We start from the raw sequence: 19,184 nt of genomic DNA, 5'->3' as shown, positions 1-19,184 counted from the left end.
AACAGCACAGTTAGGATGAATATGTGGCTTGAGCAATGATGCAGGAGGGAAGGTTTCAGATTCCTGGGGCATTGGAACCTCTTTTGGGGGAGGTGGGACCAGTACAAACCAGATGGTTTATACCTGGACAGGTCTGGGATCAATGTCTGGGGGGGGGGGGGATTGTTTGCTAGTGCTGTGGGGAGGGTTTAAACCAATATGGAAGGGGGATGGGAATCCTTGCAGAAAGACAAAGGGAAGCAATGTAGAGACCATAGCAAAAGTTAGAAAAGCGTGGAGTATAGAAAAGTCAAATGCAGGTAATATGGAAGGATAGGCAGGAAGGTAAGGGAGGTGGGATAGCGTTCTTAATTAAGGATGAGATCAGAGTGATACAAGATCTAAGGAGCAGAATGTCAAGTCCATCTGGGTAGAAATTAGGAATATAGTAAAGGAAAAAAAAAAATCACTGGTGAGAGTTGTCTATAGGCCACTGAATAATAACATTACAGTGGCACAGGCAATAGACCAAGAAATATTTGATGCATGTAAGAATGCAACAGCAGTTGTCATGGGGAACTTTAACTTCCACATAGATTGAGCGAATCAAGTTGGTTGAAGCTGTACTGAGGATGACTCCATAGGATGCACCCATGACAGCTTTCTTGAACAGCATGTTAGTGAACCTACAAGGGAAAATGCTCTTAGATTTGGTCCTGTGCAATGAGACAGGTAAAATTAATGATCTTCTAGTTAGGAATCCTCTTGGAAAGAGTGAATTTCCCATATAAATAGACGGTGCAATAGTCCAATCTAAAACTGGTATATTATACCTAACCAAGGGAGACTACAATGGGACGAGTGAGGAACTAGAGTAGACTGGAACGCAGGCTATATGATGGGACAGTTGAGGAACAGTGGAAGACTTTCAGAGAGATTTTTCAGTGCTCAACAAAAGTATATTCCAGTTAAAAGCAAGGATAGTAAGGGAGGGGAGAGCCAGCCTTGGATAACTAAGGAAATAAAAGAAGGCATCAAACTAAAAGCTCATGCATACAAAGTCGCAAAGAGTAGTGGGAAACTTTAAAAAGCAAAGAACCACGAAGGATGGAATAAGGAAAGGGAAGATAGATTGTGAAAGTAAACTAGCACAAAATATAAAAACAGATAGTAAAAGTTTTTAATTATATAAAGCAGAAGAGGGTGGCTAAAGTGAACAAAGATCCCTTGCAAGATGAGAACGGGGAATATTGGGTAATGTGGAAATGGCCAAGGCTTTGAACAACTAGTTTGTCGGTCTTCACAGTCGAGGACATGTCTAACATGCCAAGGAGAGATGTTATGGAAGTGATGGGAGGCGAGGACCTCGATACAATCACTGTCACTAAAGAGGTAGTGATGAGCAAACTAGAGGGCCATAAGGTAGACAAATCCCCTGGTCCTGATAGGATGCATCCCAGGGTACTGAAAGAAATGGCGGAAGTTATAGTAGAGGTGTTTGTGATAATTTACCAAAATTCTCTAGTCTCTGGGCAGGTCCTTGTGGATTGGAAGACAGCGAATGTCACACCAGTGTTTTAAAGAAAGGATGTAGGCAAAAGGCAGGTAACCATAGGCCAGTTAGCTTAACGCTCGTAGTTGGGAAAATGCTTGAAGCTATCATTAAGGAAGAAATAGCAAGGCATCTGGATAGAAGTGGTTCCATCAGGCAGACACAGCATGGATTCAGGAAGGGCAGGTCCTGTTTGACAAACTTACTGGAGTTCTTCGAGGATATAATGAGCGCAGTGGCTAGAGGAGAACAGGTAGATGTTGAATACTTGGATTCCAGAGGGAGTTTGATAAGGTGTGCATAAAAGACTTATCCATAAGATAAGGATGAATGAGTTGGGTGGGGGTAAGGTATTAGCATGGATAGAATATTGGTTAACTAATAGAAGGCAGAGAGTTGGGATAAATGGGTGTTTCTCTGGTTGGCAGTGGTGAGCGGGGTCGATGCTGGGCCCGCAACTGTTCACGATATACATTAAGGATTTGGAAGAGGAGACCAAGTGCAGCATATCTAGGTTTGCTGATGACACTAAATTGAGTGGAAAAGCAAATTGTGCGGAAAAGCAAATTGTGCAGAGGATGTGGAGAGTCTGCAGAGGGAAATAGATAGGTTAAGTGAGTGGGCAAGGGTCTGGCAGATGGAGTACAACGTTGGTAAATGCGAGGTCATCCACTTTGGAAGGAAAAATAGAAAGATCAGATTATTATTTATATGGTGAAAGACTGCAGCATGCTGTTGTGCAGAGGGACTTGGGAGTGCTTGTGTATGAATCAGAAAAGGTTGGTTTGTAGGTGCAACAGGTTATCAAGAAGGCAAATGGAACACTGGCCTTCATTGCTAGAGGATTCAATTTAAGAGCAGGAAGGTCATGCTGCAACTGTACAGGGCACTGGTGAGACTGCAGCTGAAGTAGTGTGTGCAGTTCTGGTCTCCTTACTTGAGAAAAGATAGACTGGCTTTGGAGGCATTACAGAGGAGGTTCACCAGTTTGATTCCGGAGATGAGGGGGTTAGCCTATGAGGAGAAATTGAGTCGCCTGGGACTACTAGCTGGAATTCAGAATTCAGGGGGGATTTCATAGAAACATATATAAAATTATGAAACAGGTAGATGATTTAGAGGCAGGAAAGTGGTTTCCACTGGTACGTGAGACTAGAACTAGGGAACATAGCCTCAAGATTCAGGGAAATAGATTTAGGACAGATGAGGAGAACCTGCTTTTCCCCAGAGTAGTGAATCTGTGGAATTATCTGCCCTGGGGAAGCAGTAGAGGCTACCTCATTAATTATATTTAAGACATAATTAGATAGATATTTGCATTGTAGGGGAATTAAGGATTAAGGGTTATGGAGTTCACAGCCAGATCAGCCATGGCGGAGCAGGCTTGACAGGCCAGATGGCCTACTCATGCTCCTATTTCTTATGTTCTTATGTGTAATTATAGCCTTGAAGTAGGGGATGTTGGCTGGGAGAGGAAGAGATGATGGCTTGCTTATTCTTCCAGTGGATTTGATGTCCTGCTATATGGAGTTAAACTCTCAAAACCATATAGAAGGGCAAGGGTCACTGCTGCCAGTAAACCATCCACTTTGTGCCTGACTTGACGTTTCCCTTTTCTCATGTCAGCCAGAAGCTATGCTGTTATACTGAATTATTGGATTCAGAATATGGAGATCACAGCACTGTCTAGACCTTCCCTCATTCAACAACTAACTTCTGGCGTACTGGCCATCTGTTGGAGACCGATGCAGCCACTTTATTCCATCAAGAGCCATTCCCTACACGTGATAGGGCAGGAAGCCAAGTAGCAAACCATGTTATGTTTTGCAATAAACAGAGTAGCTTTTTTTTTTAGAAACTACACTAAACTACAAAGTCTACAGTAAAGTTCATGAGAAGTCACCAAGAAAGTAGTAGTATTTGGTTGACAGCTCTATAGAATTTTACGTTGTGCAGGTATGAAATCTTTTCTGACACTTTAAAAGTTGTCAATAGCACATTAGCATTTGCACAATACATAATTTTGAAAATTGTGATTTATGCATACATGAAATACCAAGTATCTTTTAAATGTAATACCATATTCTAGGGACTAAAATAATATTACCTGTTTTGTATTTACCATTTTTGAACGGTGAGCTTACTAAGGAGCAGGAAGGAATAACAGGAAATGGCCAAAGGAAGTCCTTATGGAGTCTTTTTAAAGCCTTTACAAAGTCCTCAACTCGTGCTGCTCGAGTCCTTTCTTTGCAGAGCCAGCCAATGAGCTCAAAACCCAGCTGTGCAGCAAAACTGCTCAGATCTTTTAACCTCATCTCTTCCAAGAGTCTCCGTGCATGACGCCAAAGCATCTCATCTATGTACATATTCTCAGCACTATCAACATCTTTGCTCCACCTGAAGAACAAATACAAAATAGTGATTTTTTCCCCCCTAGTAGTTTGCTAATTGGAATTGTTATACTTATTTTCTAAATCACTTCCTTGCAACCTTTTAAATCCGCCATTAATGAATGCCGATATAAAAATGTCAAATCCTCAAACTGAAATGAGTACAACACAAAATGCTGGAAGTGCTCAGGTAGCATGCGTTTCCTTCTACACAGATGCTGCCTAACCAGTTAAGTATTTGCAGCATTTTGTATATTTATTCATGTGCTTGACATGAAATGGAAGGAAGAAAGTTCAAGTTTACAACTGCAATTTCTTGAAAACAGTTTAAATGCAGACTTGGAAGCAGTGGGCCAGAAAAATTAACTGTGCCTTAGAACATCGACATTTACACAAGCATTAGTTCTCGAGGCATACAGCACAGAAACAAGCCCTTCAGCCCCAAAGATCCATGTTGACCAAGATTTCCATCTAAGTTAGTCCCATTTGTCTGGGTTTGGCTCATATCCTTCTAAACCTTTCCTATCCATGTACCTAAGTAAGTGCCTTTTAATTTTTTTTAATGTACCTGCCGTAACCACTACCTCTGGCAGCTCATTCCATATCCTGACCATCCTCTGGGTGAAAAAGTTGCCTCTCAGGTTCCTATTATATCTCTCAGTGGATTCTCAAACACAGTCTTTATTAAATGTAGATCCTTTTTGAAAGTCAGAAAAAGATTTTATTTCTCTTAAAGGGTACCCTTACATCATTTGGATGTACATAAGCAAAATAAAAAGTAAACTATGATGGAGATTGTCCAAATCAAATTATGTGGTTATATGAGCTACATGTTACAATTAATTTGAAGTTTTCCTGAGATTAAGTGAATGTTAAACCAGATTTTGATGCAGTTGTTTGTGTGTACATCAGATTCAATCAATTCAGAGTATCCTACTGTGAAAGATAATTTCACAGTTGAAAGGGCTCATTGGTGTGAAGTTCTAGAAGCTAACATTGTTGTCCTAGGCTTGGGAAAAGAACGAAAATCACACCTTTCATAATGACATTACATATATTCTTACCTATCCAATAATCTGGCGAACCCAAAGCCATTAACCAGAGTAATTACACCAATATGTGGCAATCCCAGATACTGGTCACTGTTAATTTGATATTTATCCATCTATTTAATGTTGAATACAGTGATATCTGAGCTGCTTTTACAAACTCTGCTTTTTTACTTTTTCAGGTAACTGTTAATAACATAGGTAGAAAAAGGGATGAGGTCCTGCGGAATGAGTATCGGGACTTAGGTAAGATTAAAAAGCAACAGTATTAAAGCAGTATTACTCCCAGTGCCTACTGAGGGCAAGAATAAGAGGATATGGCAGATGAATTTGTGGCTGAAGAGTTGGTGCAGGGATTCGGATTTTTGGACCATTGGGATCTCTTCAGGGACAGAGGTGACACCTGAACTGGAGGGAGACCAATATCCTTTCAGGCAGATTTGTTAGTGCTACTAGAGAGAGTTTAAACTTGCTTGAAAGGTGTGTGTGGGGGGGGAGGGGGGGGGGGGTTGGTGGGAGGGGTGGGTAAGAGTGGGATCCAAAGCAGCAGTGAGGCTGGAAGTAGATACAGAATTGAATAGGAACCAGAGCTCCAGGTCAGAAATTGACTGAACTGAGCCACATGAATGCTGTAGCTGGGAGATAAAGATCTTTATTCAATACATATCTTCTGGTGAGAATCTAGTTCTCCTCTCCTGACACAATACTTTATACTTGTCGAACACAAAAGACAACAATAAATGATTAACTACAGTTTCAATGGCTATAATTACCTACTTAATGTTAACATTTTTAATGTAGACAGGTAACTTTGCAGAATTACATATTTACAATGGGAGCCCATCTCAACGAGCAGAACCCCTTTAAATATTCAAATACTGGTAGCTGGTCCAAGAGCTTCTAAGCACAAACTCCAGTAACCCAAAATATACCTCTTCTTACAGTGTTGAAGAATGGTTCCCTGAATATACAACTAGCCAGAATATTAAGTGACAAAACAGACATGTTTTGCATGAAGTGGTTGGATATGTCTTGTGAAAGTAATTGCTAGAAAATTATACTCTGATGCAGAATCGTATACCTCAAAGGAATAATGTGAAATTTAAAACAAACCTGGATAATTAAATGACAATTTTGCAGAACCAAAATAGTTCCATACTAGGAAAACTATTTACATAATGAAACACAAGGAACTTGTTAAAGATTTTGACTTCTCAGCATTTCTACTGCAAATATTTAAGAACTATCCTCTTCAATTAAGTATAAAATGTGATTCACAGTTATACCCATACTAAACTTCTAAGAGATCTTCTTTCAATATTGTGACAAAGTGAAGGTTTTTTGCAATAAATCTCTGCATTTAGTCTTGAGGTACCAGACAATGTTGATGAATCTTTAATTTTTCTTTGTATTTCATAGGCCAATTTAATTTTTTAGATTTACAGTGTCAAAAATAACCAGGAATAATTTATGATGCATACAAGTTGAACACAAAAATCTAGTTAGAAAATTAAACAATATGGTTACCTTTTAGCTGAAGGCCCCGAAGGCATGCTTAGTGTCTTCTGCAGGTTAAATTTGCCAGTACTGAGCCCTTCTGTTGACTGTGAAAAACTAATACTCCTATGTTTGAAGAACTCAAAACCACCAGCTGAGCTGGGTTCCTGCGATGAAACAAAAAGGCAATACATTAACCTTAAAACATTAAAGGTATATTCTTATCCCTCCAGCAGATTGTTTGTTGCTAAAGTTGTCATTAATGTACCATATATGAGCATGAAATTTGGAGCAAGAGTAGACACAACTAATGTTTATTAGGCATGCATCAGCTTTGATCTTAATAACTGATCACATAAACACTTAAACCCTTAATTACTTGCTGCTACTTCTGTAAATGTTTCAGAATGTTTAAGTTTCTTGATGTTTCATTCTGATTCACTGTTTTTGCAGTGATAATTATATCAACCATGCTGCCTGAAGATTAGACACAACGAATTATTTTTATCCAATAACCTTACTATGTAAAGCTGGATGAGTGACTCATGAGCAGTTCTGTTTCATGTTAGAGCCTGGTTTTGTGTTTGCAAAATAAGAGCAAGAATATTTAATTCACAATGTTGATTGCAAGATCGATCACAATGGGTGAAGTTCATCATAATCTGCACTCTGAACTTGTCCAGAATCCCAATACTCCACTGTTAAAATTACACACACGTGAAAAATAGAGAAATTAGATCGATGGCTTTTAAATAAAATAGATCCAATTTACAATGCAAAGCACAAGTATAAAGCTTGAGGATTTCTGCAAGCTGAACCTCAACATTGAATTATGGAAAACTACTTTGTCAATTATACAAATTTGAAATGGATAAAAGCTGTTTATGAATACCACAGATTAACATAAAGGACCAAATTATAAGAATGACAGAAAACACCATTCTCAGACCTTTATTTGCACTAGGACTCAGCTACAAAGCAACTTCTAATACAAAATAATATTTGTTGTGTTTGTTGGAAGCCAATCATTTCATCACAAGGACAGTACTGTATGAGTTCTCAAAGGAATATCCAAGACCAGTCTTCATCAATGACCTTGCCCCTTTACTGATGTTGTTTGCTAATGACCGTCTAGTTTCATTTGTAATTCCTCAAAATTCTCAGTCTACACCTGCATACAAGAAGATCTGGACGAGAATCAGCATTGCACCGTTAAGTACAAGCAATATTTGTGCCATACATGTGCCAAGCACTGAGCATCTCAACAAGAGTCTCACCACCTCATGATATTCAATGATATCATCAGAAGCAAACTAAGCATTCTGAATCACCGATGGCCTGAAATTCTGCTGGACCAATCACATAAATGCAATGGAATTGAGAGAAGGTAAGAGGCAAGGTATACTGCTGTGAATAACTCACCTCCCGAATCTCCAAAATCTTTCCGCTCTCTACAAGTCAGAAGACAGCAGCATGAAGGATTACTCTTCCGTTGCCTTGGTAAGTGAAGATCCAATACCACTTTGGAAGCTTATAGAAAAAGCAGCCCACTTCACTGGCACACCATCTAGCATTCAGAACATTCATTCCTACCATAACTGGCCCAACTTGGTTATAGTGTCTACCATGTACAAAATGTTTTGTAGCAAATTGCTAAGCTTCCTCAATACCACCTTCCAAATCTGAAATTTCTATTTCCTGGAAGAGCAAGGGCAGGAGGGTATCAGGAATGCCATCACCTGCAAGCTTCAGTTTAAATCACACCCTATCTTATTGTAAAAATACATTACTATTCTTAGGCCTGTATCCTGAAGTTCCGTACACGGAAGTCAGCAGTTCAGAAAGGCAACTCACCACCATCAGGGATAAATACTGGACCCACTAATAATTCTCACATACCGGATGTGATTGAAAATCTTCCTTTTCTACATTTGGAAGCTGTTGCAAAGTTTGCTGATAGAAAAGCATGGAACAACTGCGCCAATGAAAGGGAATGTTTAGCAGCGCACTGTGGTTTTGCTGACAACATTGAGCGATAACTGTATACCGTAGCAATATAAGTTTTGAGGCCCAAATGAGCCATTTTCATACATGCCTGAGTGGTAGGAGTGGGTGGAGGAGTTTCTAACTCTCCAGCTCCAATGGCTTTCAAGAAACGGATCATGTGACGGCAAAGATCCCATTTTCCTTGTTCTAGGGCTGTGTTGAAAAGCAGTGTTGCATGCTGTCTGCTAACTGCAGGGACCTCCATGTTCTACCAGGAGAAAGAAACAGTGGTAAGAAAATGCAACCAACACAATCTTTCTGTTGACGTTATTGCAAATGTAAAAGCTGTTTGCTTGGATTTTATATTGAGCCATTAGACAATATAAATTTTGTGCCAATGGACACCTAAAATTCAGGCAATTCAGTTTTGTGAACAATCTCAATTTTGACAAGACATCTTGGACACGTGTCAAAATGATGAGATAATAATCTAACCTAATGCTAGATTAGTTTTCCTGTATAACATTACAGTAATTGAGGTCTTAGCTTAAAATGGTGGGCTCTGACATTTCAGACAACAGTGTAAAGAAAAATTGAAGTAATGATTTTGGCAATTAATTTTATTCATGTAACTACTGTATTTTTTTCTTTAATCACATTTAATATTTTAACTGGGTTTGGCAAGAAGCCAGTAGAAACTATCTACAATGCTGTGAAACGTTCACAATTATAATAGATAAGAGTGTATTTATATAATTTGCTTTATTACAATGTGTACATTACACTGCCACGTGCACATCTTTCGCAATAACTACTTAGCAATTTCAGTATGGTAAGCATTTGGTCCCACAACGTAGTTGAACTTTGCCTATCCATCGTCAGCTCATTTGGTATCGAATAAAATTTAGAGAATGTATACATGAAATACAACAATTATTAATTCCTGTCTGATACAAAAAGGCCAGGAAAGAGAGGGCTCAGCTGTTGCTTGAAGAAATCGGGGATAGAATTAGATCCAAACAGGACGCATATAAAAGTGCCAGAAAAAGCAGGTGGTCCTGATTATAGGGAGCAGTTTAGAATTCAGCAGTTCAGTAATGGGGAATATGCTGGAATCTATTATAAAAGATGCAACAGATTTCCTTCTCCAGTCTTACCATCCCAGGCATCAGTCTAGTAAACCTTCATTACACTCCCTCTGTGACGAGAACATTCTTTCTCAGATATGGAGACCAAAACTACACACACAACTCCAGGCAGGGCCTCACCGAGAAGAAATTGGATTGGTTAGGGCAATATTCACTGGACTATAGAAGAATGAAGAGGGGATCTGATAGAAACTTATATTGTTTCAGATGGCTGTAGAGTCCAGAACCAGGGCCACTGCTTCCGGATACAGGGCGCACCATTTAGAACCTAGATCAGGAGAAATTTCTTCACCTAGAAGCTGATGAGCCTATGGAACTCTATCACAGGAGCTAGGGAAGGTCAAGTTATTAAATATATTCAGGAAGAAAGTAGATATATTTCTTAATGCTAAAGGGATCAAGGGATATGCAAAGATGGTGGAACAGATGATCAGCCATGATTGTGTTGAACGGTGGAGCAGGCCCAAAGGACCAAATGATCTTCTCCTGTCCCTATTTTCAATGTTTTTACATGATTAATGAAACATGCACAAAGCCTGCTTGTTTAATTTGTCAGCAGATGTGTTCTGCTCTTAAGCGTCACAATGTTAAACGTTATTACTCAATAGCAAATGCAAACTTCAATGAAAATACCCACTTGGAAGCAACCCAAGAACAACTTGCTGCTTCACTAATAAGACAGAACTTAAAAACATGAACAGAAGTCTTTTAGCCCTAAAAGCTTGCCTTGTCCTTCAATACCACTTAAAACCCCTGTATTTCAAACGTCTGCCAATCTGTGCCTTGAAGATATTCAATGACTCCACCATTGCACCTTTCTAGGGTAGAGAATTCCAAAGATTCACCACCCTCATCTTTGTTTGAAATAGCCAACAACTTATTCTGAAAACTCCTAGCTTTAGATATCCCCATGAGGGGAACGATCCGAGCATCTGTCCTGTCAATCCACTTCAAAATCTTACACTTTTCAACAAGATCACCTCTCGCTCTTCTGGTGAACCTTTCCTCATGTCAACACCTTTGTCCCATGAAGCAACTTACTGACCCTGCATTACCTCCATAACAATTATCATTCCTTAAATAATGAGACCTAAACTGTACTTGAGTGACAATCTCACTTGTAAAGTTGTATCCAAACTGTTCTACTTGTATGTTCTATACCCATTGCAATAAAGGCCAACATTCCATTAGCTTTTCCCAATTATCTGTTGTAGCTGCATGTTAACATTTTCTATCTCATGTGTCTTGCTGCCTCCCTGCCTCCCTTGCTGAGGTGTTGCATTTGCAGTTTACCAATTCCAGGGCCTCTTCAGAATCCAGGGAATTTTAGTAGATTACAACCAATGCACTCACACCTCAAAAGATTTATGTCTTTAGTCCCAATAATTTATCTCATACTTTTTTTTCCTCTAGTGATGGAAGTTGTTTTAAATTCCTCCCTATAGCCACTTGAGTATCTATGGTTTTTAGTGTCTTCTCTTGTGAAGATGGTTTGAGCATTACCATCCTCAAAAAGACAAGCTTAAAGCATTTGCAATCATCTTTGGCTAGAAATGCCGAATGGATGATTCATATCGGTCTATTTCTGAGGTTTTCACTTACACAGAAGTCATCAGCCAGTTCAGTTCAGTCTCTGAGATATCAATAAATAGATAAGAGATCTAGATCAAAGGTACTGAAATCTGACAGCATCCTGGCTTTAAACATAATAAACCTAAGCTCTGGAACATTTTACTCTAGATTTCAAAATTGCAAGTTATTTTTTTCCTGAAGGTCATTTTATGAATTAATACACACCAACTTCCTACCTGTAGGATGATGAGATAAGATGCAGCAGTGTCCAAATCTTGTGCCAGCAAACACTCCTCAAACAGATCTTTAGGATTGCCCACAGCAGCAAACAGGTAATTCCACAAGGCATATTCAGTCTTTCTAGCACAATGAACTACTGTCTGCAGAAAAAGAGGGAATTCAGTAATGAACTTTGCCACAGTTGGAAGCAGTGGATCAGGAATAGGTTCCCGGGAGGTAGCTTCTTCTTCCAATACTTCGTGAAGCATCAGTTCTAGTACATGAGGGAAATATGGTAATGTGGCACAGGACTGAGCTAAGAGCAGAGCCTGTTCACCAAGGTTCCTGACGAGAAGCTGGCGAAGAATATGGTGGAGGTAGATTTGGGAAGTCCTCTCAACAGTACAAAAAGGGAATAGGACTTCCAAAGGTTCTTTTTCACTGTTATGTACATATAAGTTATCGTAGAGCACAGTTTCATTCACTGCACCAAGCACAAGGGCGTCTTCAAATAGAACAGCCAAGGGATAGATATTGATTTGGAATGGCAACATGATCCGTCTGGATAGGAAGGAATGTGGTTTGCGATTATCACGAGGAAAAAGAGGAAGCCAAACTTTCATTCCTGCTTCTCCACAACTGAGCCAGAGAGCTTCGAGCAAATGACGCTTGTGTTTGTTGGATCGGCAGGTTGTCCACACATTTTCAACACACTGCGCAAGTACAACAGGAGCACAGAATGGGAGCTAAAAGACATAACAAAATTCTTGTCATGAAATTACTATCAACTGTTGTTCTGAAGTGATCCAAAAATATCAATTCCAGTATCATTTCAGGGTATAATTTAGAATGAAACAAAATACTCAAATATTTAAGGCACATCTAATGGTTTTCTGGTAGTCTGTGTGGTGATTTTTCTAGTGTATTTACTTACCAGCTTCTTTTGTTTGGAAATACTGTCCTTCTCTCGTACCTGAGGACCAGATCGATCCCTTTGTAGCATGATAAGCTGACCTGCTAAATTAAGCATAATGCTCTCTGCGGCACAGGCCTGAAAGAGAATTTATTTAGGCAAAGTTACTCAGTAAAGTAGGAACATCTTCAGCTGTAAAAAATTAATTCAAAAATAAAATTTAATGTTATTAACTGCTTCCAGTTTCCTTTCTCTATGCACTTCAAATGAGTCAGAGACCATTTGAAGTACATAGTCAACAGCAAAGGAATTAACACAATAAAACATCTTGGATGTTCCTCATCAATCTATTGTATAGTTTAAAGCTCCTGGTTAGTTTTACTGATTGGACTGCCTGAATTTTAGGTGTCCATTGGCACAAAAATCATGTTGCCTAATGGCTTAGTATAAAATCCAAGCATATAGCTTTTACATTTGCAATAAAGTCTTAGTTTTAATTTAAAAAAACTGGAATACTTCCTGTTCTGATGCAAGAACAACTTGGGCTGCCGGATAATATTCACAAATTTTTGCACTTAGAATTCATTTACTCCACAGATCTAAAGCAGAATATTAAGTGACAGCAAGTCATCAGGAAACATAACATCTGCCTTTCTTCCTTTTAGAGTTAAAGGGCAATTCAACAGATTAGAGATATTAAAAGTTCAGAAGGATTATGTTTTCTCACCAAGAATCTTTGTAAATAATTTTTTTAAATTAAGAAAGGGAAAATTGTTTTGGGGTATTGATTTATCATTCACAGCACTTTTTAAATAAACAATTTATGGTACATCACCTTTAGTTTGCATATATAGAGGAACCTCAATTATATGTGATCCCCTTATCCAGGTATCAGTCACAACTGTAGCAAATAGGAGATCTAGAGAGTCAACATTTTAAAAATATTATTTCTGAGCACAGTTCTCCTATCAATAATTGATGCTGCAACATCCAACTTGCCAGTTCACAATGCTTTCATGTGCAACTTTATCACTGCACATGTCACAGAACTTGGGAAGAAAGCCACATACCTTCATTCGGTTCTTTGAGCAATTCTAACCTCTGGCTATTCAGTGCTGCTGATAATGTCAAAAATGTAGGATGATATATTTACCCGCTGGTGAGGGACATTCAAGTGTTTTGAAAGTTGCAGGCAGCAAATCATTGGATTGATCAGCTGTCATGAAAGCAATAAAATTGTCTGGCAGAATATTAAATCACAGTCAGGTAGCAAGGACTGAGATGGGACAGTCTGAGCTGTCTACAGCATGAAGTAATTTGGAGAAGTATAGGATCTACTGATTTCTATTATTCATTAGGATGATACCTTCTGGAAAAGGACAGATGCCCACAGTCATACAGCATGGAAACAGGCCCTTTAGTCCACCAAGTCCATGCCAACCATAAAGCATCCATTTAGACCAGTCCTACGCTAATCCCAGTTTATTTTTTAAAATCACGCTTGTTACAGAGAGCATTTTTTTTTAAAAAGAGCATTTAAAGAAAGTGTATCCTATTTCAGTGAATGTATCACAATATCAGTAATTGAAATAAGCAAAAGTTCACATTTGGTAGATTTTTTTTCCCACAAAAAATCTTAATCTCAAATATCTTGGGCTGACCCGTGATTGACCATAATGAAATACAAATCATCAAAATGCATGCAAAATTAACCTGGCAAATGACCATATACAATAGTAGCATCAAAATCGAATATACAGTGACCAATACCTGTTGTGGCATTTTCAAGGTGATGCCAGTCTCTGTTCTCACAGAAGTCAAAGTTATTGATACCACAAGAGAAGGGTGTGGGATGTAACGTGACATAGATACTTCTTGCAGAATCTGAACACTGGCAGTGGGATTAGGGCTAAGGTTTTAAGAAAGAAAATAAGTCAAATTAAAATAGTGCTATAAGCCTTCTCACAAATAAAGTCACACGTTTTGTTCTTCTATGATCAAATCTAAGAACAACTTTAAAGTTAAAAAAAATCACATAAATATTGGGCAGAAGAAAATTCCACTTCACCCAATGTCAGCATCAAACATTTCAAGTCAGATAAGCTCCCTATGAAAAAATTGCACCTCAACTTCAAGAGAACCTCCTATTGCTCCACTGACAGTTTTCGTTATATTTTATGATGAGTGAAATTGCTAATTTTGTTCAAAAACCTTGCTGAATAGGGGTTGTTTTGTGCTGTCAGTGGACTGCTCTGATGTTTACAGGCAGCCTAGGAGAAATTCCTCCCATAGCCAGGACTTTGATTTGAATTTAGCTCTTGGAATGCAATTATGCAATTTCTTATTTAGAAGGCAGCTCACTGCTGTCTTTTCAAGGACAATTAGAGATGGATAATAAATGATGGCCTTGCTAGTAATGCCCAGATCCCACAAAATGAATAAGATTAAGGATACACCTTTGAAAAAAATCAAGTTTTGCATTTGAAGCCTTGATCAACTACTCTGAAATATACAAGGTGGTATTGTTATACATAATTTTCTGAGGACTCACTACAATAAACAATATTTAAAAGCCAATTGCAATATTCTATTATTAATGCTTCATTTTCCAGTCATCATTTTATAACGAATTAGATCTTCCATGTGCTTCCAAGTTTTATTAATTGAAGATTCCATGTTCTAGGAATTAAAACCTAGCTAACCAATCACATGTTGGCTAAGGCCCAAGTCAGGTCAGGTGTATCCTCCAACAAAACAATTGGGGCAAGGTCAGTTTGGCTGTGCCCCACCGCAGCACCCCATTCTGTTTAAGGAGACTAATCCAGTATTACTGCATGTGGGTAGCATGCCTGAGATTGATACATTCATGGAAATGGTTGGCTCAGTTCAGGTTTAGAAAAGAAACATTAAAACTTGAGCTAAGGTTGAGTCAAGATTAGACTGGACCCTAACTTTATTCTTGAGTAGACCCCCACCTCATATCCTGCAGCTTGTCGAATTTAAGTACAGTTGATATGAACAAAAATGCAGTAAGTTGGTGAAATAGTTCAATAAGTTGCATTCTTTTTCAATGAAGACTTGCATCTTGGATTGTCTTTCACAAATGTTGCATATGCTGTGACACTTTACAGTGAATAGACTAAAACATTCCGGTGTATTCACTGTTGTAATTTAGGAAATATCTGCACACACCAAGGACTCACAAACAAATGTTACCAAAGCCAATTGATCTATTTTAGCAATATTAGCAGGACTCAGGATGCCTGCTCATGTTCAAATAGTGCTGTGCGATCTTTTATGTAAATAGGGGATTATTTCAATATCTCATCTGAAAGAATGCATGCCTCAGTTACAGCTGAACTCCCTCCATGTGAAAGGCAGCACCCCAGTCAGCGCAGAATTCCTCAAGTACTGTACTGGGACATCAGCACAGATTTTGTCCAAGGCTCTGGAATGGGGTTGAAAGCATAAAGTATCAGATGGAACAAGAGTTGGCAAGAAGCTGGCTCGTAAAATCTCAGTCCATTTTAGGAAGAAATGCATGTTCCAGAGTTTTAAACCAACTGCAAAGCAAAAATCTATTTTAATATCTGATTCATATAGGCTTAGATAATAAAACTATGAATAAAAAGCCTTTCTAAAAATGTTTAAAAAAACTAAATATTTTGTAGCCAAGCTTAAATTATCAATGGCACTGAAGAGTTTGGGCATTTATTTCTCAATCCAAATTCTTGCAGCTTGTGTTGTAGGGCATTCTCTGGTGCAGCTTACTTCAAAAGGGATTTGTTAAACCACACTGAATGCTTTTTAATTCAACCTAATTCAATGCTAATAATGAACTAGTCATACATATTTATATTAGATCTTATGTAAAATTTTCTGTTTTCCAAAAAAAAGGGAAAACACATTGGGTTCTTCAGTTTGTTCTATTTTAAATAGTGGAGTCTGCCCTTAAAAGTATCTTGCTTGGTCAATGAATGAGGATTAGCATCCATCCAAGCTCAAATGCAACATCTGGACAGAAAAGAACAAAGTTCCACACAAAGACAGGGATATTTATTACTGTTGATAATTCATGAGCTGCATATCTAATTATGTAGGAAATGGTTAGCTTACTATTCCTCTTACCAGTATAAATGTGACGGCTAAAGGAAGAGAGAAAAATGCAAACAAGCAGACCTGTGAGATATTTGTTCTGCTTTCAAAATGAACATCAAAATAGCAAACTGCTCATTTGCTTGCAAGTGTTGCAAGCTCCAGGAGAATTGGTACAGCAAGGTTTGATTACCTTACCCAAGGAAAATAATTTATAATCCAATTTAGGGTTTTTTTTATATAGTTTCTATTCAAATAGACAAAAACTGGTGCAATAATTTCATCTCAAAAAGGTATTCATTCTTCACTAATAAGCACCTACCATACCAGTAAATGAGCTACACCCAGTAAACAAATTACCTGCAATTTACAAATTGTTTATTCAGAATAGTACGGCTATGTTAATGCATGAAAATTTGTGCCCTGAAGCTATAAGAATTATCCTCAGTCAGCAAGTTGAGGCACATTCAGTCACTGAAGCTTACAGCAGATTCATGTCCCATATACAGTACATGAAGCAAGCTGCATAACAAAAGGGTCTAATTCGTGAATTTTTGAACTTTTGAGAATCTTTGAAATGAGCTGAAATTGCTTAACTTCTGACTAAGATAAATTGTTGATAATACAATTTAACTAGAATGCTTTTGTTTCGCCATGAACTGTGTGGTCCAAAAGCAGAGAAAGGTTTAAGCCTCTTTAAAGCACTGTCCTAGTTTGCATACACTGGTATCTCACTTAATGTCGATTTGTTATAGCACTCTCATTCTGAAAAGCTGAACACTCACAAGACAGACATCCACTCAGGCTGTGTACTACTACACCAGGAATTTATGGCAAATCCCTGCTGGCACTCCCCAGCAATGAAACTGTGATCTCATAGCCACTTGGCTTGGTGTTGAATAAAGCATCAAGGCAACGTGCAGAGGCTGCTTGCAAGGACTGGTACTGAATGGCTGGGGCGAGTGGTGTAGCAGCTCAAGGCCAAGATGCAGGGTTCAGCGTTGAACCTTGGCCAGCACAACAAGATTGGGCTACTGCTGGGGACTGGCAGCAGCTACTCGATGTGTTGGCAGATCGCCTGGATCATACATCACTGCTTGTTGGATATGATGGAAGCTGGTGTCTCCTCCTCACTTTGTTTGGCTGCACAGCAGTTCCCAGCCTGGAGATTTCTCTATAGTAACAACAGCAGCTGCTGATAGTACCCAACAATGGCATGCACTCACTGTGGCATCAGGATGAAGTCCTGAGCACCAAATCTCAGCGCTGAATAGACACAACACCCATCTTAACTGTCATAGGTAGCCACTGCCTCAGTGGCCTTGCAACAATGAGATTGTTTTAGCCATTTCAGTGATGTGGGAGCACGAACAGAGGTTTGAGCTGTCATTCAAACTCCTGGCACAGCTGTGTGCAACAGTGGGGAGAGCTGGGGTTAGCACCAAGTTTCCAGCATAAGTGCTGTAAGTAATGCAGCTCTACATAATGCTATAATGACCCTTAGCGGTGATTCCACTAGAGTTGTTTTTGCTGGGAATGCATCCCGAGTAGTAAGCAAAGTACCACTTTACTGTGGTTGCATTTATTTGGTGATCTTGTGGAGTAGCTCTTTTACCAATGGCATGTCCCAACCACAAATCTGTATTTCAAATGTCCACATGCTTTGCATAAAGCTATCATCTTTTGCAGACCACTAAACCACCAGGGCAAACATGGGAGGACCAGTGTGGCTACTCACCCATTATCATTCCGATCAATACTGTATAAGCAGATAGAGCAGTCTGCCCTGAACAATATCACCATGTCCCTGAAGACATTTATTAATAAAGTCTCCGCCTGTACTTTGGTAATATGAGCAAAAACATTGTCCAAATTGGATGATCGGAGATAAAGTCTCAGCTATTTTGGAAAGAAAAACAAAGGATAAAGTAATTACAATGCAAGTTCAATATCAAACATTCAGTAAATGTTAGCAAGAATGTTTTCTGTAAAATGGACAGCTGGAACAATACGCTTTGTCCTGGATAGTGATGAGCTTCTGGAATGTTATTGGAGCTGCATTGATGGAGAGTCTCCCACCATGCTCTTACATTTCTAAGATGTACTGCAGACAGTAGAGATTCTAACCACCTATCCCTGACATTCAAAGGCATTACTATAACCAAGTTCTCTGTCCATCAACAGTGTGGGGTATGGGTGGCCATCATTAACTGGAAATGCCACATTAAATAATGTGGGTACTCTGCAGTGAGTGACTCACTTACTGAATTGCCAATGCCCTTCCAACCTCTAGATTCACAAAATTCACTGCAGCAACTCGCCAAGGCTTCTGAGAACTCCTTCTAAACTCACAATCTTTACTATCTAGAAGGACAAAGGCAACAGACCAATGGGAACACCACCACTGCCAAGTTCTCCACTAAGTTGTTCACTATCCTCACTTGGAAATACATTGCTGCTTCATTTTCACTGGGCCTAATCACTGGAGCTTCCTACTCAACAACCATATAGGAGTACTTCCATTGCAAGGACAAAAGCAGTTCAACACAGCTCACCACTATCTCCTCAAAGGCAATTAAGTATGAGCATAGCCAGCAATGAATACAAAAAACTTGCTGACTCCCATATTCCACAGGCAAATCAATAGATCAAGAGAGTTATTTGCATTTTGTACAGCCTGCATGGAAGCAAAGTATTCCAAATGCATTTTTTGCACAAACATGCAAAGTGGTATAGTATTTATTCATCAGGTTATTAAAATTTTGTTATATAATTTACAATTCT

The 19,184-nt window shown here is 38.8% G+C and overlaps 1 protein-coding gene across 4 annotated transcripts in view; it reads right to left on the bottom strand.

Annotated features, from left to right (window-relative positions):
• The window catches only part of ric1 (RIC1 homolog, RAB6A GEF complex partner 1), a 99,011-nt gene that overhangs the window by 11,474 nt on the left and 68,353 nt on the right, over positions 1-19,184 (bottom strand). For 3 of the 4 annotated variants that reach the window (XR_007956677.1, XR_007956679.1, XM_052020349.1), the window contains 7 exons: positions 18,139-18,299; positions 14,076-14,214; positions 12,327-12,443; positions 11,410-12,138; positions 8,563-8,721; positions 6,498-6,634; positions 3,639-3,928 (listed from right to left, as the gene is read on the bottom strand). Coding sequence is in view for 1 of the 4 variants with exons in the window: in XM_052020349.1 (XP_051876309.1) it covers positions 3,639-3,928; positions 6,498-6,634; positions 8,563-8,721; positions 11,410-12,138; positions 12,327-12,443; positions 14,076-14,214; positions 18,139-18,299 (1,732 nt within the window). In the remaining 3 variants the exon portion in view is untranslated. The remainder of the gene's footprint in view (positions 1-3,638; positions 3,929-6,497; positions 6,635-8,562; positions 8,722-11,409; positions 12,139-12,326; positions 12,444-14,075; positions 14,215-18,138; positions 18,300-19,184) is intronic. The other variant, XR_007956678.1, reaches the window with a different exon arrangement.

This window comes from Pristis pectinata, chromosome 7, assembly GCF_009764475.1.
Source record: "Pristis pectinata isolate sPriPec2 chromosome 7, sPriPec2.1.pri, whole genome shotgun sequence".
In the NCBI taxonomy this organism is placed as follows: Eukaryota; Metazoa; Chordata; class Chondrichthyes; order Rhinopristiformes; family Pristidae; genus Pristis; species Pristis pectinata.
This window is presented reverse-complemented; position numbering and strand designations above follow the sequence as displayed.